We start from the raw sequence: 27,218 nt of genomic DNA on the forward strand, positions 1-27,218 counted from the left end.
GTGTGGATTTATGGCCAATACCCTAAAGGGTACAATTGTTTCTGCTATGCAGCATTTAACTGGTATGTTTGTGAGTCAATGTCAGAAATGCAGACAGCCGTAAATTTTACAATATAGATAAATGTCATATACTGATTACATGAAGAACATTTATGAATTCTACAAAAAAAGAAGCATAATTATGAATGCATCGCACAGAAGCTTTTTGCTGACAAAAGCAGAAGCAAAAGTGACAGAGAGATATTTTTCCAATTTACCTGGGGCAAAAATAAACCATTCATCAAATGCCAAAGACTGTGTGACTATTTATTCTCCACTGCAGTGGATAAAAAAACGTACAGTGATTTACTGAACTAAAATGATCATTACCACAATGGAAAAGTACCTGCAATCACATCTTCATTTAAAGGAAAAGGTGGAAAAGGTGAAGCTGTATTTAATCGCTGAATCTGACTGCTTCATTCATAGTAATCACCAATTCTTAAATACAAAAATATAATATATTTATAATAAATATAATGAGTATAGTATAAATTATTATGTATTTATAAAGACGAAGCAGAAGTGGTTAAAATCAGTTTCAACAAATTTGCTGAAGTGTTTGAAAATCACTCAACGTCATTTTACTTCAGTGCTGTTTCATTATATTCTTTGCGCTGGTAGAAGTTGTTAGAACCACGCATGTCCATGATACTCGTGGCATTTGAGGGGTCATGTTACTTGTGGAGCTGAGAGCATCCTCCCCCTCCTCACCCATCCTGTGGGAGGCAGATGTACACAGCAGGCGGCCAGGTACTTGAGTGCGTGTCGAGGGGAGGCGGCGAGGAGCGCTCCAACCACGCCCACACCGCCTGCGTCACCACGTAGGACCGCCCACCGGCGCGCCGTGTTCAAATGCAGGGAAAATATTAACATTTGTCAATATGTACTGTTTTGATGAAAATGTGTGTCTGTCACTGATGCCATCAGTTTTGGCAGTTTTTTGTTTTCATAAGACATTGCTTGTATATCTTCAGTCACAAACCAACAAGTGTCATTTTTATAGTGTTAAACCTTTTACACCTATATAAAATCAAAGAAAACAAGAAATAAGAAACATTTATTGTAATTGATTATTTTAATTTAGCTCATATTCAACTGTTTTGTGTATGAACAACACAGGCAGTGAAACAGGCCAGATAGTTGTATATTGGTTCATATCAGTCACTGCCCACAGTTGCGCACTTCTATGGGCACAGCGGTATTTCTGCGCGAGACGAACATCTTTATAAAGCAGACTTTGTGGGTGGGGTCGCGCCGCCCCACGCCGCCCCACGCCGCCTCCCCGCGCTCCGCAGCCATTACCCGCCTGTCTGGGCGGCGGAGTTAGGCCAAAACAGCCGTCTCAACAAAAAGTGACTCCGCCCGCAGCCCAGAATCAGGCGGCCGATCCGTGTGGAAGCTCATCTGGTCCCAAAGCATATGATCTGTCCCCGAGGACCAGACACAGCAGCGGCTCCCGATCTGCGCTGAATGAAGTTGTAGAAGCATTTCCAGCTGGCCGTGAATCCGCTCGGTGCGTGGATTTACCGCGGGGGAGCGTTTGGAAGTTTTGAACGCGCGGTGCCGCGAGGAATAGGAGCTCGTGTCTCGTCGGATCATCGTTGGATTCACAGGTTGCAGCTGGATCACGCAGTCTCAAGGTAAAGGGTCCTCTGGCTTCTGGTTCGACACTTTGGATGCACTTAAAAGAGCCGCGACCCTGAAGACGCTCGCGCTGCCTCTTTGGGAACCACTTATTTGAACTTTGCAGGCTTTTTGTGATGCAGGGATTTCTCGATGTGAGTAGTAATATTTTAACCACATGCACAATAACCCCATCAGCAGCAGACTAGATTATTCTATATTCTGCTGATCCTTCATGAATGATCCAGTGACCCTGCACATCAGCACATCTGGTCGTCCTCTCTGTCATGATGCAAATAAAGGACGCAGTAAAAGCGTGTGCTGGAAAACGTCCTCACTGTCACTCAGCTCGACGCTTCCCTTCAAGCCGTTAGCGGAGCCTTGAAATGACCTCACTGTGAAGTAATGTGATGGCTTTTACATGGACGGGTTGCCTTCCACGCTGCTGCGCTCGCTCGCGTCAGCCTTAGTGACCACATTCAGCCACATGTGTGTGATGAGTGTGTGGCACCATCTTGACTGAATCACGGGCTTCAGTCGGAAAGTAAAGAATGTTCAGGACGGTGCCTTCAAACGGCAGCTTGGATGGAAACTGCAGGCAGAGAGGCTCACACTCCAATAGTGTTGTGGAAAAGAGCAAAATATTTTTCACTGTCTTTATTCTAAAACAGTTTTTAAAGAAAAGCCCAAGTCTTTCCTTCACTGGAAGCTTTTGTGAAGCTTTTTAGGGCGACGGTTCATTCCAATATTGACTTCTGTTTTGTAGGGCGAACTACAGGCAAACGCAAGTCTCGTGAATTTAAGGACTTTGCTGGTGATAAGTCATATTTTTATAACCCACTCGTTTTAAGCATTTTCACCATTTGATCAATGATGTGTATCTGTCCATTACACTGGCACAGATTAGAATCAGCTTGTCTGGCATTGATCCAGTCGAACACGACGGCTGTAACATCAGCTTCTCTTCTCTCTGGACATTTGGTTCTGATATTTGTAGAATATTACATGGCATTTAAACAGGGAACACTTAGTTCTGCGTCAGCCCGATGCTACAGACCACTTCAGGTTATCACAGAACCATCCATCCATCCATCCATCCATCCATCCATCCATCCATCCATCCATCCATCCATCCATCCATCCAGGTTGAAATACACCTTCATACATTTGGCCTGGCAGCTCAGTTTGTAGAGCACAGTTTAGGAAGGAGAAGGTCCCCGCTTCTGGCACTAGTTGTGTCCTTGTGTAAGACACTGCACACTAGTTCCCCAGGCGCCCACTGGCAGCCCACTGCTCTTGCAGCCCACTGCTCCCCCAGGGGATGGATTTTGGATGGATTTTATTTTGAAGCTTCCGTACACTAGTTGTGCCTGGCTCATGGGCACATTGCAGGTTATTACAAGTACATAGCTGAAGAGCAGGAAGCACAGTCATGTCTGAACAAATGATCGGTTTCATACAAAGGGACGTGAGAACACGACCCCGCTTCTTTTGTGCTGGAAGAATTTTCCTAAATGGGCTGGTTTGGATCATTGTGGATCCTTTTAAGCTACTGATCCCTCTGTGGTTCCACCGTTTTACCATCACTGTTCTCCCTCCAGCCCACATGTACAGCTTCACCCCGAGGCAACAAAGACATGTGTACAACAGGGCTCAGGGTGAACTTGATCATTCTGAACTTGAGTCAGCTTGTTTCAAGCATTATTGTGATTTTACAGCTGCAGCAAGTCATAAAGTCAGGAGCAAATGAGATGCCCTGCAAGCAAGAAAGATGACAGGAAGTTCAGGTTAAACTTTAGCCAATACCTGGAATAAACTCCTTTATGGTTGATTTTCATCCAGGTTGACAGAGCAGTGATGTCTGCAGGGACCAGCAGCTGTAGTAGTAGCTCTCCTTCGTTACGTCATGGGTGTCTGCAGACAAGCACAAGGTAGAGGTACATTTATTCCTTTATTTATGTTTTAATTTCTAAAAGTCTAAAAGTAGGTGAAACTGAGCGACACCTTGTGATGACAGACTGGTGAGGTTCAACAAGTGTCAATCAAATCTACTGGACTGTCTCCTCCAGAGTCACTGAAGGATGCAAATCATCCAATTATTGAGTGAGGGTCATTCTCATCATTCTTTAAGGAGACTTTAAGGGGACTTAAAGAATGATGAGAATGACCCTCATTCAATGCTGGCTTGTCCTCACAGGCTGAAGCTAAAGCTTGGACCCAGTCGACGGCCCATGACATACATCACCATCTACAACCACTTTTGGCTGTCTGAGGGGCTCAAAGCCACTGTTTGCGTGTCCAGTGGCTCCTCTCCACGCATGAAGTCTGATTCTGGTTGATGCTCCTGCAGTGGTAGCGCCCATCCACTGGTCTGTTCTGTCAGTCCCAGCATGGTTGGGTTTCTGGCACCTATAGAAATGGAGGGAGGCTCTAGTTCATGTATGTCATGGATGCTTCTCATATGAGGCTGTGTGTCCTCTACAGACAAAACGAAGCGGTGAGACATAGGGTTGAATTACGATCTGACTGCTGGGTTTGGAAAATGAAAAGACACATTCAGAGACACTCAAGACCTGTTTGAATATGAGGAAAATAGTAACACAGTGGATTTTAATGCAGAGAAAGGTAGACTTTGCTCTAACACTTAGTTTAGCTGCAGGGCAGATTCTTTCCAAATCATAAGATCCAGTAAAAGCAGTGTTTGTTGTAGCCGTGATGTTAAGATAAGACCAAGAAGGAACCACGATGCACAGCAACCTCTGTGGAAAAGGTCACTGTGTCGAGTTGAGTGGAAACAAATGTCCCCAACGAATCTGTGTGAAATTATCCTGCTGCCATAAAAACTATTGCAACTTAATTATTTGTCTACACAAATGAATCATTAGCCTTAAATCAGCTGAGCTCCTCATTTATGGTGTTAATAATCACCCAACATTACACACGAGCCGTCTCTGCTGCTGGTTGTGCTTCCATAGGCTGTTTGTGACGAGTCCAATGAATGCGCTGAGGTGAAAATGCTCCATTCTGTTCGCTCTGTGTTCACATAAACTGCTGACAGCAGCTCAACACACCCTGAAACAATAAGCGCCTCTAATCCACGGCATGGTTCAGTGCTTCTGCACAGCTCGGATCACACCGGGTCCAGACCAGGTTCTGTCCAGACCAGGTCCGCTCTAAATATGAGAATGTCCTAAAAGGAAAATGTTCATTAATTATCATTACTGAAGCAGAGTTTTTCTCCTCACGTGGATGTGCTGCTTCTGTCTCGTGTCAGTTCTTCTCCCTGAGCTTCACGTCGGTACCGATCGTAGCGTTTTCTCTGGTTCGCTCCTCAGAGTTCACCGTCAGAACGAACTTCGAACGCATCATGTCTGCGTAAACTCACGGTGCAGTTTTTATCCAGTTGTCTCATCACATTAACAGGAGTTGGATCTGTTTAAGTACATTCACTCTGGAGTTTTAATGATTGCTGATGATTTGCTGATGAAGATGATTTGCTGATTATTACAGAATGCCCATTCACCATTTACTCAATAAACATAAATATCAAAATTAGTATAAATTAATATTGGTAAACACCATGTTGCATTGGAAAAAGATGCTGCTAATTCAGTCACTTTTTGCTGTTTGACACATGGATTATGACCAACAACCCATTCTTCTCATTAGTGATCTCCATCCACCACGTTAGACCTGACACATGGATTTAATGTTGGCTGATTGGTGTAAATGTACAAAATGCAAAGTCAGCACCAAACGGGTCCAATCCTCCTATAACAGACCAGTCATGCAGAACATCGACACTGTTGTTTCCTGCTTGATTCTGTAACAATGTGACATTTCAGATATACTGAAATGGGCCTTTTTCTAATCTTTGGCCATATGGTGCCTATGAGGATCACAGGATAAAGGGGGAGGGCTGGGATGAGACATGTAGGTCAGACTGAAACAGAGAACAAAGAGTAAAAAACTAATCCTAGCTGCCAAAACTGCAAGGTAGAAAACTCATCACTTGCTGTCTGTGTGCAAAGCTCAGAGATGGAGTTTCAGAGCAGAAGAAAGAAAACACATGGACTTTTATACCAGAATCTATGTTTCTATTATTAGTTCTCTGTCAGTTAACACGAGACTGACTGATGAGGAGTCAGGACACACACACACACATATATGTATATATATATATATATATATATATATATATATATATATATATATACATACATATACATGTGTGTGTGTGTGTGTGTCCTGTTGTGAATCTGAGTTAATCCTGTTACAGGTGTTGAAGCACAGATTATGTGACGAGGGGGGAAGGGCTCAATTTAGAGGATTTAGGTCGTTACTGGAAATGTCATGTTAATACTGTTGTTGTTTAACAAATGTGTGTCAGCAGTTGATGAACTGCTTTAGCTCCTGTGTGCACCTAAAGATTACAGTTGAAAGCCTTTGGCAAAGCTCCATTTACCACAGTAAAGGTCTGTAGTGGGACCAAGACATCGGGGTATGGTCATCATAACAATCATAACAATCATAACAACCATAACAATCATAACCATCATTACAATAAAAAAATCATAACAATCATGACAACCATAACAATCAAAAAAATCATTACAATCATAACAACCATAACAATCATAACAATCCACAAGTTCTCAGCTTCACGTATCTGAAAAATCTGTTTTTTGCAAAAATCAATACATGTAAAACCTCATAAGGTCAAAGCTTGTGGTTTCACATGCACTCACTGGCACATTTACAGCTTCTGGTCTACACTGTGTGTGTCGTAGTGATGTGAGGTCATGCAGACGTTGTCAAGGTGTCAGCCTGTTTGTGCAGCAGGAGGACGTGGTGATTCCCCACCTCGTAAGCCTGTCTTTTGACCACAGCATTCTTACTGAAGGAGGTTGTTCCTCGGGCTGGCAGTGCTCTGACACACAGCTGCTGAGGGTTCAGAGGTCATTTATCAGAATGAGACAAAGGGAGAACGTCATTAGCCTTCGTTGTAGTTTGACACCGACTGTGTCCAACCAGTTGTAGTCCTCTTCTCTGGAGTCACTTCTAAGAGCAGAGGGAGCAGCACCACCTGAAAGTAACATGTTCATTGTTCTCTTGTCTCTATTTGACTCCATATATATATATATATATATATATATATATATATATATATATATATATATATATATATATATATATATATATAGATAGATATATATATATATATATATATTCTTTTATATGTGTACACACACACACACACACACACACACTGGGACTATTAAAGGTTTTCTTATTGTTTCTTCCATACATAGAACTGACACCAGCGTGGTCCTGATATTCCGTCGTGTCCAGTACTTACTAGTAAACAGTCGCTTGGCTTCTCGCTCCAGCCCACGCTGAGCTGAGGCCACCACAGGCCCAGGCCCGGCCCGGCCCAGGGCCTTAACTTGGAGTGTACAGGAATAGTAGACACAGATGGTACCACAAAGCCCAACAGTTTATTTGAAGCCCGAGCTCTGCATAGTCATTACAGTGTGGTGTTTCTGCAGATGTGGATAAAATCAGATCTACATAAGGACCAACCCAGTTTTTCACTTCATGTCAGATGCCTTCATCCTGACTGAGGGATCGGATCAGAGGGACCGGTTTTTCATGTCTCATTCAGCCCACGTTTCAGACAAACAAGCATTCGTTGGGTCCGGCTGTGAGTGGCAGGAGTCTCAGCTCGTCATCCAGCGTCTCACACCTTCAAGCTGTGGGACGGCGTTGGTCACGTGGACGGCTGGTTTCAGCTCCGCTCCTTAAATGTTTGCTCAGATGCAAATGCGAACGTCACTGAGCGCTGGCAGCAGATCTGTGGCACTGTTGTGTCATTTTGCCTACATTTGGTGACTTCAGCTGAAGGATCGTATTGTTACTCAGGAGAACAGAACGTTTCAATGATTCTGAGACAATTAATAGGAAATCCTCAGAGCGGTTCTGAAACAAAGTACGGGCTTGAAGGCCCAGTCTCCACATTCTTCATGTTGGCTTATGTAAAAGCAAATACCAGAGTTCTTAGTTGAACATAACAGATACTGTTATAGTTCATTCTCCAGACAGTAGCTGTAAAACCTCCATCCAACATCCAAAAGCAGCTTTTCCATTTTACACATGGATTAAACATTGATGTGTCCACTCTGCTGCAGTGATGTGTTATTGTCTCTGTTCAGGTGACTAATGCTCAACCCCCCGCGACAGAGATCCTGCCAGTGCTCACATACTTTCCACCCCAGCTCATGTGGAAGCTGAGTTTGTCGTTGACCTGTAGAGGCAGAGATGCCTCCAGCGGTCCCCACGCCTGCTCTGGGTCCATGGAGCTCCGCGGGGGCTGGTGCTGAGGGACCCTGAACGCCCAGGATGTCAGGATGCCCATCACTCAGGACAACGCCCTCAGCATCCTTCCACTGCTGGAGGACTGGCACAGGGCTCAGACCACCAGACCGCAGCAGGAGCATGTGAAGCAGGACAGCTCTGTTTACAAGGTACAGTTTGGAAGAATGTGCTTCTGGTAACTCGCTTGTCTGTCTGTGCCGGGGAAACGACAGCAGAAAATATGACGGGAATAGTCCAGGTAAAACAGAGGCATCCTGACGGTACAGGTTATAGAGGGTAATGTATCCCTAACACTCTAATGAAGTTACATCACCCAATATTTAAAGTGCTTAAAACAGAATTTATGTAATGATGAATATCTGCTTTTACTCATTTTAACAGTAAATAGTTTTATCCCAAATCTAATATATATTACTGCTGCCAGTATGTGTAGAATAAAACCAGACAGAGGCTTTGTTCCTGAATCGGCCCATGGCCCAGATAACTCCCACCCGCCGCTGTGCACAGCATCCAGGGGTTGTAAACAGGAAGTCTCATTGTCCATGACATCAGTCCACGCACAGCAGACCTGGATGAATGCTGGTCGGACACACGCAGCTGTTTTAAAGAGGACAACAATAAATTAATGTCAAGACTGTTCACTGCTCAGTAGTTGTGTGAGCTGAATATTTCTGTCTCTATGTTTTATTTCCTCGACATAAAGCATCTATGGATAGACTCCAGACCAGCCCTCCATCAGGAGGAGCTGTGATGGAGAGACCCTGACTAGTTGTTACTCCATCTGCTCACTTTGTTGCTTTTAGATCACAGCTCCAGTACATCCGTTCATTAGTGAGGAGAGCCACTGATCCAGTAGAGTGAGTGTGTGTCGTCCTTAAGCTGCATCAAAGATGTGAGGGCTTCATACCACAGGGGGCAGAATAGGGCCATGGCTCAGTGTATTTTTAAACTGGGGTCACTGTTTTTCATCAGAGATCACTGGACTCACCTGCTAAAGATGATTCATTGTATTTATAATGAGGCTAAGAGTTCCTAATTCTCATTCAACCCATATTGTCAGTTTTCTCTTGATAAATAGAGCCAAACCTATAACCAGAAACACAGAATAAAGCCAGCAATTATGGGACATTTTCTATGTCAGCAGTTCTAGTTGGTTTCCTGCTTTCAGGTTCTGTAATAGCTTTGTGTTGTCAGTCCATCTGGACCACGACCAGCACTTTCACCACTTTGTGACCCTTGTGAACAGACTCGGTCTGGAGTTCTCATTTCAAATGCACATACCAGTAAAAGTGAGTCACAGAACCCCAGGTGCAGTTGAAGACTAGTCAGAACCTGGAGCTGTAAGGAAGCAGCGCTCAACTATACACAGATCAGAGCTAATGTATGTAACACAATGGGAGAGGTGGTTGAGGTTCATGCCTCAGGCTTTTGAGGCCTTTCATGAACAGTTGGCTCAGCTCCTCTTCTTCTTTCTCCAGGACGTGGACCAGGACTCCGTCCAGGATGGGGAGGGGGACAGCGTGTGCAGCCTCAGCAGTGTCAGTGTGGAGGACATGTCCCTGTGCCTTGCTGCCATTCAGAAGCTGGTGGAGTACATCAGGCTCAATTTCCTGGAGGGTGACACAGCGCTGGCTCGCAGCCCGAGCTCCTGCAGGGAGGGGTTGGACCTTGAGGTTCACGCGGTTTATCTCTGCAAGGATGATGGAGATACAGACGGATTCGGCCTCAGCTTTGGGAACATCCCGATTTTCGGGGACCCTGATGGAAGAAAGAAGGGAGGCCTGAGGAGGCGGCGGGACCAGGGTCCCATCATGGACGTGGGCTGCATCTGGGTGACGGAGGTGAAGAAGAGGAGCCCAGCAGCTTGTTGTGGGAGGATCAAACTGAGAGACGAGCTGCTGTCGATAAACGGGCAGCTGATGGTGGGAGTAGATGTCAGTGGAGCCAGGTAAGATTCAAGAAAGAGCGCGTTCCGAGATCAGTTGTAACAGCTCTGGTGGTGTGACGGAGACAGGAAGCAGAGGACTGATGGCGTCGCTTCTTTTCAGTTACCTGGCGGATCAGTGCTGGAGCGGAGGCTGCGTCTACCTGATCACGCTGCGCCGGGTCAAGAGGAAGGCCCCTCCCCCTCCCTGTGACCTCAGCGCCGACTGGGGAGCTGCCCCCGAAGCCTCGGACACGCCGGGAAACTGCACGCGCACACGCAAGTTTGGAGTGATATCCCGATCGGCCTCGACCCGAGACAACAGGGACAGCGGCGACTCGGAGCCGCAGAGCTGCTACGACGGGAGCAGCTCTGCGGCTCCGCTGCCCCGTGCGTCCGTGGGAGCAGGCGAGGACTCCTCACACACGCCCACAGAGGAGAGACCTCACGCCTGTCCCCGGCGCCTGCACAGAGGAGGCGCCGCCACGCTGCCGGGCAGGTGCTACAGCCAGCTGCTGGAAAGCAAGATGGAGTCCTTCAGCAGCGAGCCTTCAGGCCAGGTGAGACTCACACACGCACATCCCACTGGGACCACGCTCACCGCGCCTTTCTACTGACGAAACAGCGCTTTACTGTGAGTTCAGACTGATGGCAGCTGCTCAGCTCTAGGTTGGGACTGATGGGAGCGAGCGTTTGGGTCTGAACCGAGACTTGACTCGCTTTAGTTTTGCTTTAAGAAAAGGAAAGGATTTAACACACTCCAGAAATGAACATGGATCACGGCCTGTGGAGCTGTGCTGATCCTCCAACCAATGCTACATCACACAGGCCCAATGGTGATTCAACAGGTCGCTGACTGAAGCCTCTGCCCACGCTGTACAGACAGCACAGCCACTAGCTAGCTCCATCACGGTTACGATACACTATTCCACCAAACCCAGTACGTTGCCAGGTTGGCTGTTCTGCAGGTATTTATATATTTATCTACAGTACTGAGGCATGGTTATGGTTAATAATGCTGCAAAATTAAAAATATATACACAGCTGCGAGATTCAATACAGTTGATGGTGTAATAGACACTTTCCAATTTATCCTGTAGCCACCAGGAAATATTCTAATAAGAACTAAGATAATCTCTTGTTTTTTATTATTCAAGAAATCCAGCTTTGCCCTCAGAACATGTGAGCATCTTGTATCTGTCAACTTTTTACCTTAATAATGGTGACGTACTTTAAATAATTGTCCTCAGTCTCTGAACTGAAGAATTCAGTGCCTTGAATTCTGTTACTGGTTATAATTGTGTGAATCGTGAGACCTCATTTGAACAAGCAACCTATCAGCAAGTCCAAGCCTGATCAGCACACGTCACGATCCCGTTAGCGGGAAACCACAGCCAGCATAAAGGTTCAATTCAATTCAATTCAATTTTATTTATATAGCGCCAAATCACAACAAAGTTATTTCAAGGCACTTTACAAAGTTAGGTTTAAAACCTCACACAACTAAACCCAACAAATCCCACATACAGCAAGCATTTAATTTGACAGCAACAGTGGAGAGGAAAAACTCCCTCTCTAACCAGGAAGAAACCTCCAGCAGAACCAGACTGGATGTGGGCGGCCATCTGCCTCGACCGGTTGGGGTGAGAGGATAGAGAGATAGAAAAGCACAGCAACAACAACAAGCAACAACAAGCAACAACAGAGCACAGGCAGGATGGTTGGACCAGGGACTGGATGCAGGCAGGATCTGAGTTATAAATTGCTGCTACTCCTCCACCTCTACCTGTACTTCTTGGAACATGATAGTTGATGTGACTCATTGGAGTCGACTCATTTAAAGTAACATATTCATCCTGCTGCAGCCAGGTTTCAGTGAGACAGAACAGATCTATGTGATGGTCACTTATCAAGTCATTTACTAACAACGATTTAGATGAGAGAGATCTGATATTTAATAAACCACACTTTATTAGCTTACTGTTACTTTGTTCCGTAAGAGGAACTGTTTTGATGTTTATTAAATTCTGGTAAGTCACTCCTCTTTGATTTGTTTGTGACTTGTATAGTTTAGGTGGTCGAGAAGCAGACACAGTCTCTATGCGATAACTAAGACTAAGAGTGGGTCGCGGCTGTAGAGAACATGCAGAGAGGCGTGTAAGACTGCGACTCTGCGTCCTGGGCTCCACTCTGAGTTGTCAAGCAGTGGGGGGACTAAGCAACATGGCCATGTTACTAGAGACATAAAGGTGACACCTAAGCAGCAGCTTCAGCTTCAGCTTCAGCTTTAGCTTTAGCTTCAGCTTCAGCTTTAGCTTTAGCTTTAGCTTTAGCTTCAGCAGCAGCAGCAGCTTCAGCAGCAGATTTAACAGCAGCTTCAGCTTTAGCTTTAGCTTCAGCTTTAGCTTTAGCTTCAGCTTCAGCAGCAGCTTTAGCTTCAGCTTCAGCTTCAGTAGCTTCAGCTTTAGCTGCTGCTGCTGCTGCTGAAGCTGAAGCTGTTCACCCTGGCCGGGCCATGAGTCCATCACAGGCCACGTTCACTGACAGTAGCCTCTCACACACAATCTGCAGTGATCCTCACTGACGGTCTGTGTGGGAGGAAGCCGGAGTATAGACAGGCTGTGGGTTCTGGGACTCGAACCCTGGAGCAGGAGTGCTGTTCACTAAACCACCACCCGCCCACGCTAAGAGCATCGTGGCCTCGTGCCACTTATGATAATGAGGGCAGAATACGTAGATGTGTACAGCTACAGGTGAGATAACTGCTTGAGTGTGACTGGACGATCAACACGCATTACTAATAATTCAATAAGGAAAGTTGAGGTTAAGATGCTGCTGCCTGAGTAGCAACCTGCTGAATCAGCTCCTGTTTCTTTACTTTTCTATTGTATGTTGGGCTGTTTTATGCTCCTATGTTTCTCTTTGTTTCTATTCTTTGCTATCTTTGCTTCTTGTGGCCGTTCCAGCAAATGAATTTCCCCGCTGTGGGATAAATAAAGTTCATGTATCTATCTGTTAATCAGATATATGAATAATATTTGGTTTGTAGAGGAAGGAGTGTTGGCCCTAACACCAACCTTGACCTAAGGATCAAACCCCCGTGGGGCCTTGGATATTACTGATATCAGTATTTATATGATTATGAAAATTAATAGAAGACCTTGTCTTTCATTTGGATATTTTGTAACTGCCATTTTTTGTTTTGGGCCACTGCCCTTAAAAACACATTAGATTAGACCTTGAACACAATATGTTCAAGGTCTAATCAATCACTGACTGCATCAACTGGTCCAATCACATTAAGAAAAGAAGAACAGGGATCATGGTTACACAAACGCCCTCAATGGATGAATGAATTCCTCCATCTGCACCACACACGTTTGGACCAGGTGTTCGCTACACGGACCGTCAGCAGAGCTGTCATTCATTCATCTGCATCAGCTGTAGCTCAGTGTGATCTCTGTGGCTGCACTGTGGTTGTTCAGCAGGATGTTGTGAGTGAACGTGACATGGAGCGAATGCACAGATCAGGTCTGTGTGCAGACAAGCTGTCAGAGCAGGGAACAGATTCCTGCCCAGAAAATGGACGTGTCCGTACACGTTTAATCCATGTGCAGATGTTATTTACCAGTTATGCCCGGTTTACAACAGTCCTTTGTTTCAGTCCTGTTTTCATAGCACATGGTTGTTTTGCAGTTTGCAACAACATAATAAAATAATAATGGACACAAAGACTCAAGCTTGTCCAGAAACCTGTGTGGATCTGACATTGAACCGCAGGTTTTGCATTTGTGCATTCACTGACTTTGTCTGACCTGTGCTTTGGGTTCCTGTAGCTCAGAGAGGGCAGTCACATCTGGAAGATGCACATGATGAAGGGTCAGGAGGGCCTGGGCATCCAGATAACAGGGGGGCGTGGCTCCAGGCGCTCTCCTCATGGCATCATCATAACGCACATAGAGGAGGGCGGCGCCATCGACAAGTACGTCATTATTTATGTCCTGGCTTGAAATGCTGCGCTGCAGATTCTTGAGTCCTGCGCCGTATTCTTATTAACACGTGTTCATGTGCTTCAGGGACGGTCGTCTTCATCCGGGCGATGAGTTGCTGATGATCAACGGCCAGTCTCTGGTGGGACTCACTCATCAGGAGGCTGTTGCTGTGCTCCGCTCCACCTCCGGTCTGATCCAGCTGGTGGTGGCCAGCAGGGTGAGCTTCACACCCAGACTCCACCTGAACGAGGCGTCTGAGGCCCAGCCAGCGCCGAAACCCCCCCGGGCCCGGCTTCAAATCCAGTCTCAGTCGTGTTCCTGTGTCTTCAGGAGGAATCGGACGTGGGTTGTGAGCCTTTCCCATCCACCAGTCTGCCGGACCTGGTCAGCACCTGCAGTGCCTCCTCCCCCTTGTCCCACGCTGCTCCTCTCCACTCCCCCCAGGGCTCCATCAGCAGCACCAGTCTCCACAGCCGCTTCATGGTACAGATGCGTCATTGTGCTCCACTGGGCTTTGACATGAGGGAGTCCCAAGCTCTGCTTCCATTTAACAAGGACATTCACACAGAGGCTCCTTCCAGCACAGATACAGTATGTGAAGACGCAGCTGACACAGATCTTAGTCCAGAGCTCATGCACTAAGAGCAAAACAGTCCTCAGCTTTGCTAAAAGTTGATTGTGAGCTAGAGATGAGACATCTGCGTCACACACACGCGCACGCACACACACACACACACACACACACACACTGGAAGGAGCAGTATTCGCAGCTAAGAAGCATGTCATGCTTGTTCCAGATGGCGCCTGTGTTTCTGTCCTTGCAGTTGACTCACCTGGACAAACTAGAAGACCAGAGTAGAAGGGAGGCCTCCAAAGGCTTGAAACTCTGCAGGTCACAAGGTCCGTCCTTGGCTAAGACAGGATGAATGAGCAGCGTTCATACACGCGGTGTGTGTAATGTGTGTTACGTGCATGGGTTGTCCTGGTTCAGGGGGCAGCAGTCGCTTGGAGTCGGTGGGCGAGGACGATGAGCTGTTTGTGGAGAACGGTGTGAGCAGCTATGAAGTGGTGGAGAAGCCCCCACCTGGCAGACGCAAACACTCCTTACCCCATCAGCTGGACCCTGCTGGAGTCAGACCGGTCAGTGAAGGCATCACCCCCTCAGACTCACACAGGGCTTCTCACCCAGGTCCATACAGACATGTGCTTCATGTAGAGCGGGTGTGAAAACGTCCAACCCCAATAAGATCTTTGGCAAAATCATCGTATTGGTCATTTTAAAGCACAATAAATAAGCTGATCATATTTGAGCTTTATTTGAACACATTTCCAGTTGTTTGCACTTGTTTCTAGTTGCCAGGTTTCTAATGTTTTGTTCTACACTTGAAAAGAAACTTCACAGCTGATCTAGCGTTGCCATACAGTAACTGTGGCTCGCCGGTCCTCCCATCGCTGCTCATTTTGTGCTCCGTCTCATCTCCAAAAGCAGAAACACAACGTTGTTGTCTCACACTGGGCAGAAAGCATGATTAATAAAGCCATTACCCACAATGCATTGCAGTGCCAATGATGGTGACATTCCTTTTAAAAAGGCTAAAGCCAGATGTGATGTTATCAATATTAGTAGCAGCAGCAGCAGAGGTCCTGAGCATGAGTAACATCAGCTCTGATCAGAAGCCACACAATAAATGTATTCTAATGACTCTTCACCGTTACACACACAGATCAAAGCGCACTCTGCCGGAGCGTCATGGCGACGGTGATAAGGAGAGCGGCTCTAACAGCCCAGTTAATGAGGGGTTAATTGAGCATTAAAATAAAACTTAAAATCAAACGTGTGCTTGTACATGAAATCCTTAGCAGCAGCAACAAAAACTTCAATGTCAAACTTCCAAAGAGACTCATTCATTAAAGAATACACATATTTCAGTACAGTATATGATTCAATTCCCCTCTTTGTATTTGTGTCTCCCTCATACAGGATTATCAGGTAATTAAGAAATCAGCCCGTTCCCTGAGCACCGTTCAAGTAGAGTCTCCATGGCGACTGGCTCAGCCATCCATTATCTCCAGCATAGTGCTGATGAAAGGCCAGGGCAAGGTGAGTGCTGCCTTTGACATCAAGAGGACACACTGCACTCAGTGTGTGTACGCCACACAAACACACTGCCTCACTAATCAATGATTAAGTGGATGTGTGTATTTTTTTTGTCACGCACATTTTACTTTTCAGCTAAAAACTGTCGATGCACTTTGTTCTGTAGCATTTATTCATCAGAACATTGTGGACGACAAACAGTAGCATTACCTCTAAGACATCGGTCAGGATGAGTGAAGCATGCTGGGTAACCTCCTGATGCTAGACTCATCCTGTCCCTCAGATGTAACTCATATGTTAATGTGTACATTCACATGGATCGATTGAAGCATTACTGAGAAACAATGGACCAATTATTAACCTTTATTTAACCAGGAAAAAATCCCATTGAGATTAAAAACCTCAACCTATATACCCTAAACCTATATAACTAAAACTACAGATTCGTCATCACAGGTTTCAGCTCAGATATAATGTGGTTTTGTTCTGTTGGTACAAACTAACTGAACATCTTACTCTTCTACTGAGAGGCAGCGCAAAACATCAACACTGATTAAAGTCTGACTGAGCCATAGAACTAACATGATGCCGTCCTGAAAACTACAGAGCACTGAACTAAGCTGTGCTCAGAGTCATGGTCAGACACACTAACAAAGAGAGACCCACGAGACCAGACATGAGAGTAACACACAAGGTAACGGCATTTATAGCGTCAGTCAGTCAATAATTATGAAAAGGTCAAACACAAAATGATAGAGTACATATCCCGGCCCTCAGCCACACTCAGATTGTGGTTAAGTTCAGTTCATCGGGTCTGATCTCCTCATGGAACCTCTGCAGGGCCTTGGCTTCAGCATTGTTGGGGGGCAGGACTCAGCCAGAGGACAGATGGGGATTTTTGTCAAGACCATTTTCCCTCATGGAGCCGCTGCGGCTGACGGACGGCTGAAGGAAGGTACCTGTCCTTTCATTGAAACTGTAGCACCTGGAGAACCTGGTTCCCACCTTAAACCTGCTCCTTGTGCAGGAGATGAGCTGCTGGAAGTGAACGGAGAGTCTCTGCAAGGACTGACACACCAACAGGCCATCCAGACGTTCAAGGTCGGTGGGATTCTGGGCTCCAGATGACGCCTCCAGATGTTTGAAGCTGCACCTCCTGCTTCATTTGCTCTCTTTACAGCAACTAAGAAAAGGGGTAGTGACGCTCACCATCCGGACCCGCCTGCGCAGCCCGAGCCTGACGCCGTGTCCGACCCCCACCGCGCTCAGCCGCTCCAGCTCGCCCAACTCCACCGCCAGCGGGGCGGCGCCCGCGGCCGCGCCGGAGGAGGCCGACGGCCGCAGGGGCCCCGGGCCAAAGGACTGCGTCGTCATGGAGGTCACGCTGAATAAAGGTCACTGATGGCGAGGACGGAAGCGGGCCACGACTCTGGTCGTGTGTGAACAGCTGGTTCACGTTGGTCTCCGTCATGTGTTTAGAAGCTGGCGTTGGACTGGGAATTGGAGTTTGCTGTCTCACTCTGGAGAACTCTGCTCCGGGCATCTACATTCACAGCCTGGCGCTGGGATCTGTGGCGAAGATGGACGGGAGACTGAGGTAAACGCCCACATCGGTCTTGGTTCATATGTAGCTGAACATGAACACACAGCAGATGCCTGTTTTAGGAGCGTGGTTCATGGATCGGATCAATCAGTCCAGATTTAAATGCACCTTCTCCTCGACCACTTGGGAGCATGCTGCTTCCCCTTTATGTCCAACTATAGCATCAGACCACCCGTCCTCCACCATCAGAACCATTTGTTCTGGTAGGGACATGGTGGAAAGGTCGTCTGTCCGTCACAGACAGACAAACAGCCATTCACACGTTTGGAGTGTGGGAGGAAGCTGACGTAATCAGACAGAACCCACTCACAGAAAGGTTCCCCAACATCAACCACTTTTCACACCTCATTCGACCTGGTGTCCATTTCTTTGTTTTTCTTGTATCTGACCTGAACAGTAGGAAATATGTCTGCCACAGAGACATTTATTGTGAGGATCACACCAAATAATACTCAGTTTAAGGATTTTGAAGAAGAAGAACGTTCACCTTCTCTACCAGAATTTGATTGTGGGAGTGGGATCAGGTACGCGCCGGACCCTCTGGGCCTCATTCGGTCTCTGAGGGACGATGAGCAGGACGTCTTTCACAGGCGGCGCTGTCGTCTTGTCCCTTGCAGTCGTGGAGACCAGATACTGGAGGTGGACTCGGTCAGCCTTCGACATGCTGCTCTCAGCGAGGCCTATGGGATTCTGAGCGAGTGCGGCCCAGGACTCGTCAGCCTCATCATAAGCCGACACCCTAACCCCAAGGTAAGACATGCTCCTTCCTAATTGATCTATTATTGTTCACTGTTCTAAATGAGCTTTATGTTCAAATCGGCCTAAAACAGCAACTTGTATATTTTGGTATTTTAATATGTTACAAATTAAGGATTATTATTAATATTATTATTTATTATTATTATTTATTTATTTATTAGCTAAATATTACCAATCAGTAATAATGGTCTATAAGTATCAGGGACAAATAACCAAATTCAAACCTGACTAATGACATCAATATTATGAAATATGAGTTAAAGGAATGAGTTTGGGACTAGAACTCAGAAGATGTTGCACTGTACATAAATGATTGCCTCCTAGAGAAGCATGACACCATCCCTGTTCACTGCGTGCACATCATTGAGCCCATTAGAATGCAATCTATCCTGGTCTAATCTTGATTTCTATGGTTTTAGTTTGAATTAAAGCTGCTGCTTCTGTCCACAGTGGGCTCCTGTGTGAGATCTAGTGCTTCAGCCTCATCTTCCACAGTTGTAATAGGAACAGACCCATTAAAGCTGAAAACCACATATCCATCCTCTTTATTAATAGTTATTGTAGCTTTATTTGCCACTAATCCATAAAATCTGCAGAGTTTACGTTATGTTTTAATAAAATAAAAGCCTTTATAACATGTTTTGTGTGTTCTCAGGTATCAGAACAGGAGATGGATCAGATCATAGCTCGAACCACACACAGGGACAAAATGAACAGGAACAAGGCCTCGTCTCTGTCCCCAGGTTTGAGCTCACTCACTCTCAGGCTGTCGTCAGCTGTGATGAGCCTCTCACTCACAGTGCTTTGATCTGCAGGTAGGACCTCTAACCCAGTGATGAGGGACGGTGCTGGAGACAGCTCCCCGGCGCTGAGCTGGACCATGAAGAGGTTCCTTGAGCCGGCCAGCAGAGTAAGGCTCCTTCAAGCTGCTCTATTTGACTAGTGGACATACGGCAGCGATGGACCCAGCGCTCAACAAGGAGCCATGCCTAAAACTGAGGCTTCATTAAATCACATAGCTTAAGAATAGAGGGTTGCAGAAGTTAATGCAATTTTACACATAAACCTTGGGTTTTTGTTCAGATACCTGATGTACAGGTTATGAGGAACTTCATATTAACTTTAACTTAAGTTCATGGTCATGTGAAATGTCTACACAAGATAATATATGATTATATATACAATCCATAAATACATATATATTATATTATCTGTTTGTGTGTGTGCGTGCGTGCATGTATGTGCGTGCATGTTTGTGTGTGTGTGTGTGTTTGTGTGTGTGTGCGTGCGTGCGTGTATGTGCATGCGTGTGTGTGCGTGCGTGTGTGTGTGTGCGGTGTGTATGTGCGTGCGTGTATATGCGTGCGCGTGTGTGCGTGCATGCGTGTGTGTGCGTGCGTGTGTTAGTAGTAGTAGAGATACAGACTGAACGATCTGTTTCTCCTGACGCAGGGCTCTCTGAGCTCAGAGTCAGAGTTATCTCAGTACTTCTCCCAGGAGGTTTCCAGCCCCACGTTCCTGCCTGAATCTGTGCTGATGGGCTCCCACAGCGATGAGGCGATGCACCAGCAGAGCTGCACTGCCTCCGTGGATGACGGCGCTTCACAGCCACACGGTAACACTGTTCATCACATGCACACGGACACACACACGAGCTTCTGCATTCATTCTGCTGAAATCAGATGGTACCGAACCATTATACGTATTATGGCTCTGATGATGAATGAGAACCTGGACATCTGCGGAAGTGTGAAGTGTGAACTCATACTCACTAATTATCACAGTGTTGTGTCATGATTGTGTTTGCACCTGAACTGGAGCATAAATGATACTGTTTCTGAGAACTGGAACATAAATCCCAGCCGTAGGTTCTTAGTGTTGGGCTGGTTTCTCCTGTCACACAGAAGTGGAGCGTGGCCCGAGGCCCGGCTCATCGCCGGACGCCAGCATCCAGGCAGCGGTGCAGCCCGCGGACGGGCTGGTGCGGAGCCCCCTGCTGCGCCAGCGCCGCCTCATGTGCTCTGAGGACGAGCTCAGTGCCAATGAGGACTCAGACAACGCTGGGACGACTGCGCTCACTGACACACACACTGAGAGCCTCAGCAATGGACACCCCCCGCACGTGTTCACAGCTGCTTCAGAGATCATCATTGCTACTTCGTCTTTGGATGTGGATGGAGACAGTGATGGTGGAGATCTGCAGAGGTTTGAAGACACCTGTTCGCCTAAGTCTCCACCACCTGCTTCTGAATCAGCCTTTCTGCCCATGCACTGCACTTCTGAGCACAAAGAGGCGGCAGCGAGCGGCACGGAGTCTGCTGTCGTGACCCGTCCAGATCGGCTGGATGGACGGGTGGACCCGAGGCGCTGCCCCGAGCTGGAGCGCGAAGCAATGAGCCTGAAAGGGTCTCTGAGCCCTGAAGCAGGCTGCCTGGCCCAGAGGCTCCGGGCCGGAGCCCAGGACCCGTGTGCTGGTCTGCAGCCTGCAGGTGGAGCAGCGGGACATGCAGATGCACGCCCGCTGCTGGAGGGCGGCACTGTCCACACAGTGACCCTGAGGAGGAACCAGGAGGAGTCCTTTGGGCTCAACCTGGAAATCATGTCGTTCCCTCTGAAAGTGGTGATCACGGGGTTGAAGCCTGGAGGCGCAGCACAAAGGGTACGTCAGCGCGCTCAGCCTTCACGCCACACAACCACACACCACTGACTGCTCCCGCCCTCTTGTGATGGTGTTTGCAGGCATCATCGGCCAAGCTGTGTCTGGGAGATGAGATAGTGAGGATTGGGGAGAAGCTGGTGAGCTCCTGCAGCTACCAGGAAGTCTGCCAGCTGATGCACAACCTTCCCAGGACTCTGTCCCTGGAGGTCAAGCGCCCGGTCTCAGGTAGCAGCTCCAGAACCTGCAAAGCCCAGAGCTGGTCTTTAGCTGCGGCTCATAAATGCAATGTAACGACCCACAAACTCTTCTCACGCCATGGCATCTTACCAAACGCCGTCTGATCCTTCTCCACGTGAAAGAACCACATGAAAACACAGACCCGTGTTCTCCAGTCCAGCGCAGTCGGAGCGCTGATGAAATCCCTGCATAGCAAACACAATAATACCGCTCTCATGTTAATGATGCTGCCGTGTTTCTTGTTTAGAGCAGTAATAAATGAAGGAGCTCACTCTTTGTAACAGAATGCCGACGCGCGCCCTGCAGGCGATGGGCTTCAGTCTGACTTGATGTTTGACGCTGTGTTTCTCAGGAGCCTGTGCTGAACTGGTGTAACACTGTAGTGTTAGTGACAGGATGCTGCTCAACTGCCTGTAAATAGAGCCAACGCTTTCCCTTTGTTCCAACCTAAGACATAGGCTCCGCCCTCCCCCAGTCGCGCACCCAGACCAGCCTGCAGGCGTCTGCCTGTCTCTCCATGGTGACTATTCTACACGTTCCCCTGTAGCTAGCGACCGTAGCGCCGCCCTCTAGTTTCTGTCCGTTAGTGATTAGATCAGCTAGTGTAACAGTAGTGGAGCGTGGGCATTGCTGTGGATTGCTTGGGATTTATTATTATTTATCATCTTAGACTTGAGTTCAATTCTAGCCCATCAGTTCATCTGCTGGAGATGGAGCCAGAGGTTCATGTGGTCACAGACACAGTTCCACAGACTGATCCCTGTTTTTCTTTTTCCATGTTTTTCCAGCATCCACCGTAATTTCTCCATCTCTGTCTACTAATGTAGAACCATGTATTAATAAACTGTGTTTTACATATCTGAGCTACACCCCACCTCATCATTTAGTCTTTACAGTTAATCAACAACAGAATTATCACGACCTCCTCTAGGTGTAGACATCTGGAGCATTTGGTTGAAAATGCTGGACACGATTCAGGATCAGCTTTGATGGAAGAGGTCTCGATACTAGTCAACTTCTGGTAAATATTTAGACAACTGCTCAGACCTGGTACAGTAAGGATGACAAAGTGGTACCAAGAAAAAGAGAAGGTCACTATACAGTAGGTCTCATCAGTCACCCCTGACCTCTGGTCACATGCTTCATGGGTAAAAAACCCCAAAGAATCAGTAAAAGGCCTCAGCACTGAGTGACGGCAGCAGGTTCCAGCGTTCAGGCCGTCGTTGGCTCTTAAACTCATTGTTTTAATGCAGGATTTTCAACCAAATCCTCAAACTCAAAAAGATGGCCGTACACACACACACACACACAAACACACACACACACACACTCGTGCCTCTTTATTTGACAGTTTACACTGTAGAGAAACGATGACATGGCACTTTCCTCTTCTCACTGTGTCTTTGTTGCTTCTCGTTTGTGGTCCCAGCTGTAGATCAAGTGTCAGGTTTGAGGGTTTCATCAGGAGTCGATGCTGCTGCCAACATGAAGCTGGCTGATGAGGCTCAAGTACTCAGTCCTAAGCACCCAACCCAAACGGAGCATCGCATGCCCATCACCAACATCGACGACGTATTATCGGAGTGCAGTGATGTGAATACACACCATACATCCCCATCACCCTGTAACGAGGCTTCCAGGAAGGCGCCGCCTCAGCCTCCGGCACAGCCCAGACCCCTGCACGCGGACGGAGACGCTGCTGCCGTCTCTGTGGAGGCACCTCATATGAAACAGCTGAAGCAAAACCACATGTACCCTGAGAGTGATGACAGCGACTCCAGCGACAGCAGCGTCAACAAGGTGACGGACGGGGGACGCGTCGACCCCTCTTCAGACGACGAACAGGTGGAAATGTGCTCAGCTGATGCCCAGCGGGGGCAACAGGCTCCCCCCTGCTCCAGGCAGCCTCCCACAGAGTCTTTACCTGTTCAGGAAGCCAGGGGTTCAGCCCAGGGGGCTGATGGGATGCAGCTCGCCTCCAGTTTGACACCAGCACAGGCCTCGCCGCCCGCTGAGGCTTCCTCTGTGGTGTCCTGTACAGAGGGCCACAGCAGTGCTGGTAACACCAGCTCCCACCCACCACACGCTCACGCTGCCACTCAGGAAACCGCGGACGCCGCTGTGACCTCAGAGCTGCTGGAGCCCACGCGCCGGCCGCCTTTGGGCCCTTCCAGCTTCAGTGGGTCTCAGACAGAAAGGCCAGAGCCAGTGAAAGGCAAAGACAATGTGCTGGAGCAGAGAGCCGTAAAGCTGCACGTTAGCTCATCGCCCCCTGACTGGTCGGACTGGACACTCAGCGGCGTCAAACTCAGGGTTGAGTCCAAAATCAGACCGAACTGCTCCACTAAACTGAAAGGCCTGAAGATTAGAGCTGAGAGCAGAGCAGCCAATGAGTCCCGTCAATGCACCAGTTCAAACGGCGACGCTGCCTTCAGCCCATCGCCCACCGGCGCCGAGTCCAACGTGAGCAGCTGGAACAGAGGACGCGACATAAGGCAGGTTCCAGCCGCGGGCAGGTGTTCAGTCGCCTCCGTGCAGACCATTCACCCAGACTGGACTCCTCCAGCCGAGTCCCAGGAGTCACAGCAGCCTCTCACTCAGAGAACCTTCATGGAGGTTCGACTGTCTCCCTCATCTGCCTCATCGTCACCAGCCATGACACCAAGTGGCAGCCACTGCAAACACACTCCAGGCGGCGCTGATAGGGTAGCGTCTGCTGCCAGGTCCACGCTGAGTAGAACCCCCCCCTCCTCCCCCTCCTCCTCCTCCTGCACCAGGCTGTACTCACAGGACAGGAGGAGCCTCTCCTCCGACGCCGGCTGCTCTGCACAGAACAACCCCTTCTCTGTGCGACACAAGATCAAGTCCTTTGAGAACCTGGCTACCGTTGAGCGGCCTGTGACGCGGAGCAGCGACAGCCAGTCGTTTGCCCTCGCGTTCAGAGCCTCGCTGCACCAGAGGATCGCTGGTTACATGGGCTCGCTCAGCTCCACGGACGCCCACACCCGGCACAGGAGCAGCTGCGCAGAGAGCGCTAAGGCTCCGACCAGCGCGGCGCTCCTGGGCTCCGGCTCTGCTCTGGCTGAGCGCCGGCCCGGGCCCGTTAGCAGAGCGCCCAGCGGGCCGGCGCCGCACACGCCTCCGGTGCTCCGCAGGAAGCACAGCAGGGCTCCATCCAGCAGGCTGCCGCAGCTCCGGGCCCTCAGCATGCCCGACCTGGAGAACCTGTGCGCCGAGGGCCTCCCAGCCGAGGACGCGGCCCGGCCCGGCCTCCACCCGCCACATCCCAAGGCAACGCGGGCCGAGAGCTGCCAGCCTGCAGCGGCGCCGGCCATCCGAGACCCAGAACCCACCGGGGCCCGCGGGGGGAACCCGGGCCCACGTGGACCACGGCCTGGATGGTCCATCAGGTGAGGCAGGGCCCTTCTGTTCAGGCCTGTAGGTGCAGGATGCTGCAGATGATGACTGCTGGGATTATTTCTCCACAGTTTACAGGAGCTGGCCTCATCTGCCTCCAGTCGCTGGGAGCTGCAGTCACAGCTGTGCTCCCTGACGTCCCAGTCGTACGTCTCATCCCTGCTTCAGCAGCCGGCGGGCCTCTGTGAGGTAGCTCCATGACCAGCCATACACTTCTCTGTATAGGTTTAATGTCCCAGATTCCTGTCTCACGTTGGACGTCTCTGCAGGTGAACACTCGGCTGGTGGTTCTTGATAAAGAAGAAGGCTCGGGTCTTGGCTTCAGCGTCGCTGGTGGAGTTGACCTGGAGCAGAAGGCAGTAACTGTAAGTGGTTGGAGAACGAGGAGTGTTTTATTTGAACGTCAGTTAAGGAGGAAGTGTTTGCTCTGTGGAGGGTTGAAACTGTCTGTTTGCTTAAATCTAAGAGCTGCAGATTCATATTAAGCGCTGCACCCTGTGCTCAGGTTCACCGGGTCTTCACCAGAGGTGCAGCTGGATCTGAAGGTACAATCCAGAAGGGCGACGTCATTTTATCTATAAACGGCATCAGTCTGGAAGGAAAGACCCACGGAGAGGCCGTGTCCTGCCTGCACCAAGCCAGACTGTGCAGCCAGGCCCTGGTGGTGGTGAGAGGCCCACCAGCCGGACCACCAGCCGGACCACCAGCCGGACCACCAGCCGGACCACCAGCCAGACCACAACCCGGATCACCAGGGGGCCTGAGCGCCGGCCCGAGGCTCCCACAGAGCACGGCCTCCGTGGAGGCTGCAACTGGTGAGTCCCACGTTCATCTGGTGATGCGTTGACCTGTACATTAAATGTGAAGTTTGCCTTACAGTGGTTGGAGCTCGAGCTGTGAGGTTTTATGGACAATGTAGAGTTTGCAGAGTATTGACCTAAATGTGTGGAGTCACACATCTTTAGTGAGTTGGGACTTGTTACTCCAGGTTGTGTTTAGAAGGCAGACTGTCAGGACTGAGGCTTTTACAGAACAGGAGTGTGTCCTCCTGGACCTGCAGTGAACCACGCTGATGGTGCGGAGCTCCTGCATCAGCTGGTTCCATGAACATGTGCCGTCAGAGAATGATGCAGGTTTCACAGCAGCAACGATTAGTGTGCATCCATAGTAGCGTGTCACACTCCTCCCCTGTTGCCTGTTTCCAGAGACGGACGGACGTCCAGACGGAGCTGTGTCAGTGGAGCTTCAGAGCGCTGCAGGTCTGGGCTTTGGCCTGGAGGGGGTCCTGGAGGGGGGCCGGGCGTCAGGCCCCGCAGACCGGCCTCTGGTGGTGAGACGCATCTTTAAAGGGGACCTCATCTAGACGTGGACGTGTGGAACCAGACCGACTCCTACAGGCAGTGACCGGTGCCACACTGTGTAGCGTAGGATTAAAGTGAAGCCTTCATCTGGGCCCAACGTAACACAAACGCCTCGACAACCAGCAGCAGAAAGCACGCAGGCCTCGTGAGGTCACCAGCTGCTAACTCAGTCGCCTCCAGTGGAGCCTGCAGGAACATGAGGTGTTATTAAATCAGTCTGACTCTCATTCACTGTCCTTCATTCTGTGCTTATGAGCATTGTTGATGTATTTCTGCACAACTTGACTGTTTTACTGACTATTACTGAAACCTTTTTGTTTTATCTTAACTACATTTCAGACAAAGATATTGAAATTTCACACCACTAGATTTATTTATTAACATTTTTTTCTTTAAGAACTTTTTTTCCTTTTAGATCAGATTTGTTGTCAATGTCAAAATCTAGAAGTCACTGTGTGATTTTTATTATGAATTTTAAAACCTGATGATCAAACTAAATATAGGAAACACAACATGTCAGCTCTGGTGACTGGTGCTAATATTCAGGTATTTTGCTGAACAGACCGTTGTTTGGGATCTTCCTATGGTAATATTTGAGTGTCTGACTCGTTGGGCCTTTCTATGGGACTTCCTCTGCTGCTGTGAGCAGTGTAACTGTGAGTGAGACCGAGCTGCTGCAGGAGGTGCTGCAGAGCTGTCTGGACCCATCGGCGTTGGCGATGAGGTCCTGTCTGTGTGTTAAAGGCCCTTCTCTATAGGGCCCCATGCACCACCATGCCTGGAGAGTCATCAGAGCCACTAACGAGGGGCCAAACCAGCTGCTGATCCGCAGTTCAGCGGCTTCCTGCAGGGGGCGCTGTGAAACTGGACCCTGACGCAGGAAACTGTGTGAAACAGTGTGATGTGTGGTTGAACCACTGGAGGATGTGGTGAAGATGCTTAGTGCAGCTGTTTACAATAGATTTATTTTGAACACAATAATAAAGTGTCGGTGGTTTCATTTTTGTAAATAAAGCCAACGTGTCAAAGAACATGTGCCTGCTGGTGTTTATATCATTAACAATAATTAATGTTTGAGTCAGTTGCATTAAATCACTCACTTCAGCCTCCTTTTTGGCTGTGGTGCAG

At 48.4% G+C, this 27,218-nt stretch overlaps 1 protein-coding gene and 1 long non-coding RNA gene across 4 annotated transcripts; one reads left to right on the top strand and one right to left on the bottom strand.

Annotated features, from left to right (window-relative positions):
• The first annotated feature begins 1,193 nt into the window (after nucleotides 1-1,193).
• Nucleotides 1,194-27,121, top strand: pdzd2 (PDZ domain containing 2). 2 transcript variants are annotated; one of them, XM_029133337.3, is made up of 25 exons: nucleotides 1,194-1,682; nucleotides 7,878-8,189; nucleotides 9,519-9,988; nucleotides 10,089-10,524; nucleotides 13,801-13,946; nucleotides 14,041-14,173; nucleotides 14,287-14,439; nucleotides 14,781-14,856; nucleotides 14,948-15,096; nucleotides 15,938-16,057; nucleotides 16,895-17,009; nucleotides 17,082-17,155; nucleotides 17,235-17,448; nucleotides 17,534-17,651; nucleotides 18,275-18,407; nucleotides 19,072-19,159; nucleotides 19,232-19,326; nucleotides 19,869-20,031; nucleotides 20,321-21,075; nucleotides 21,156-21,300; nucleotides 22,742-24,722; nucleotides 24,801-24,918; nucleotides 24,999-25,094; nucleotides 25,235-25,544; nucleotides 25,935-27,121. In XM_029133337.3, exons 2-25 carry the CDS (start codon nucleotides 8,073-8,075, stop codon nucleotides 26,090-26,092), a joined length of 6,363 nt encoding a protein of 2,120 aa, XP_028989170.1. In that variant the 5' UTR covers nucleotides 1,194-1,682; nucleotides 7,878-8,072; the 3' UTR covers nucleotides 26,093-27,121. The 2 variants fall into 2 exon arrangements, with proteins under 2 accessions (XP_028989170.1, XP_055360367.1); XM_055504392.1 differs by having other exon boundaries at nucleotides 14,290-14,439.
• On the bottom strand, nucleotides 18,946-22,745 carry LOC114845402 (uncharacterized). Of its 2 annotated transcripts, XR_008693195.1 has the most exons (4): nucleotides 21,585-22,745; nucleotides 21,403-21,497; nucleotides 20,694-21,316; nucleotides 18,946-20,633 (listed from the first exon to the last, which is right to left on the bottom strand). It is a non-coding gene; the product is annotated as an uncharacterized LOC114845402 (long non-coding RNA). The 2 variants fall into 2 exon arrangements; XR_005897014.2 differs by having other exon boundaries at nucleotides 21,403-22,745.
• Nucleotides 27,122-27,218: the final 97 nt, after the last annotated feature.

The sequence above is a fragment of the Betta splendens genome, chromosome 19 (genome assembly GCF_900634795.4).
Source record: "Betta splendens chromosome 19, fBetSpl5.4, whole genome shotgun sequence".
Taxonomy (NCBI): Eukaryota; Metazoa; Chordata; class Actinopteri; order Anabantiformes; family Osphronemidae; genus Betta; species Betta splendens.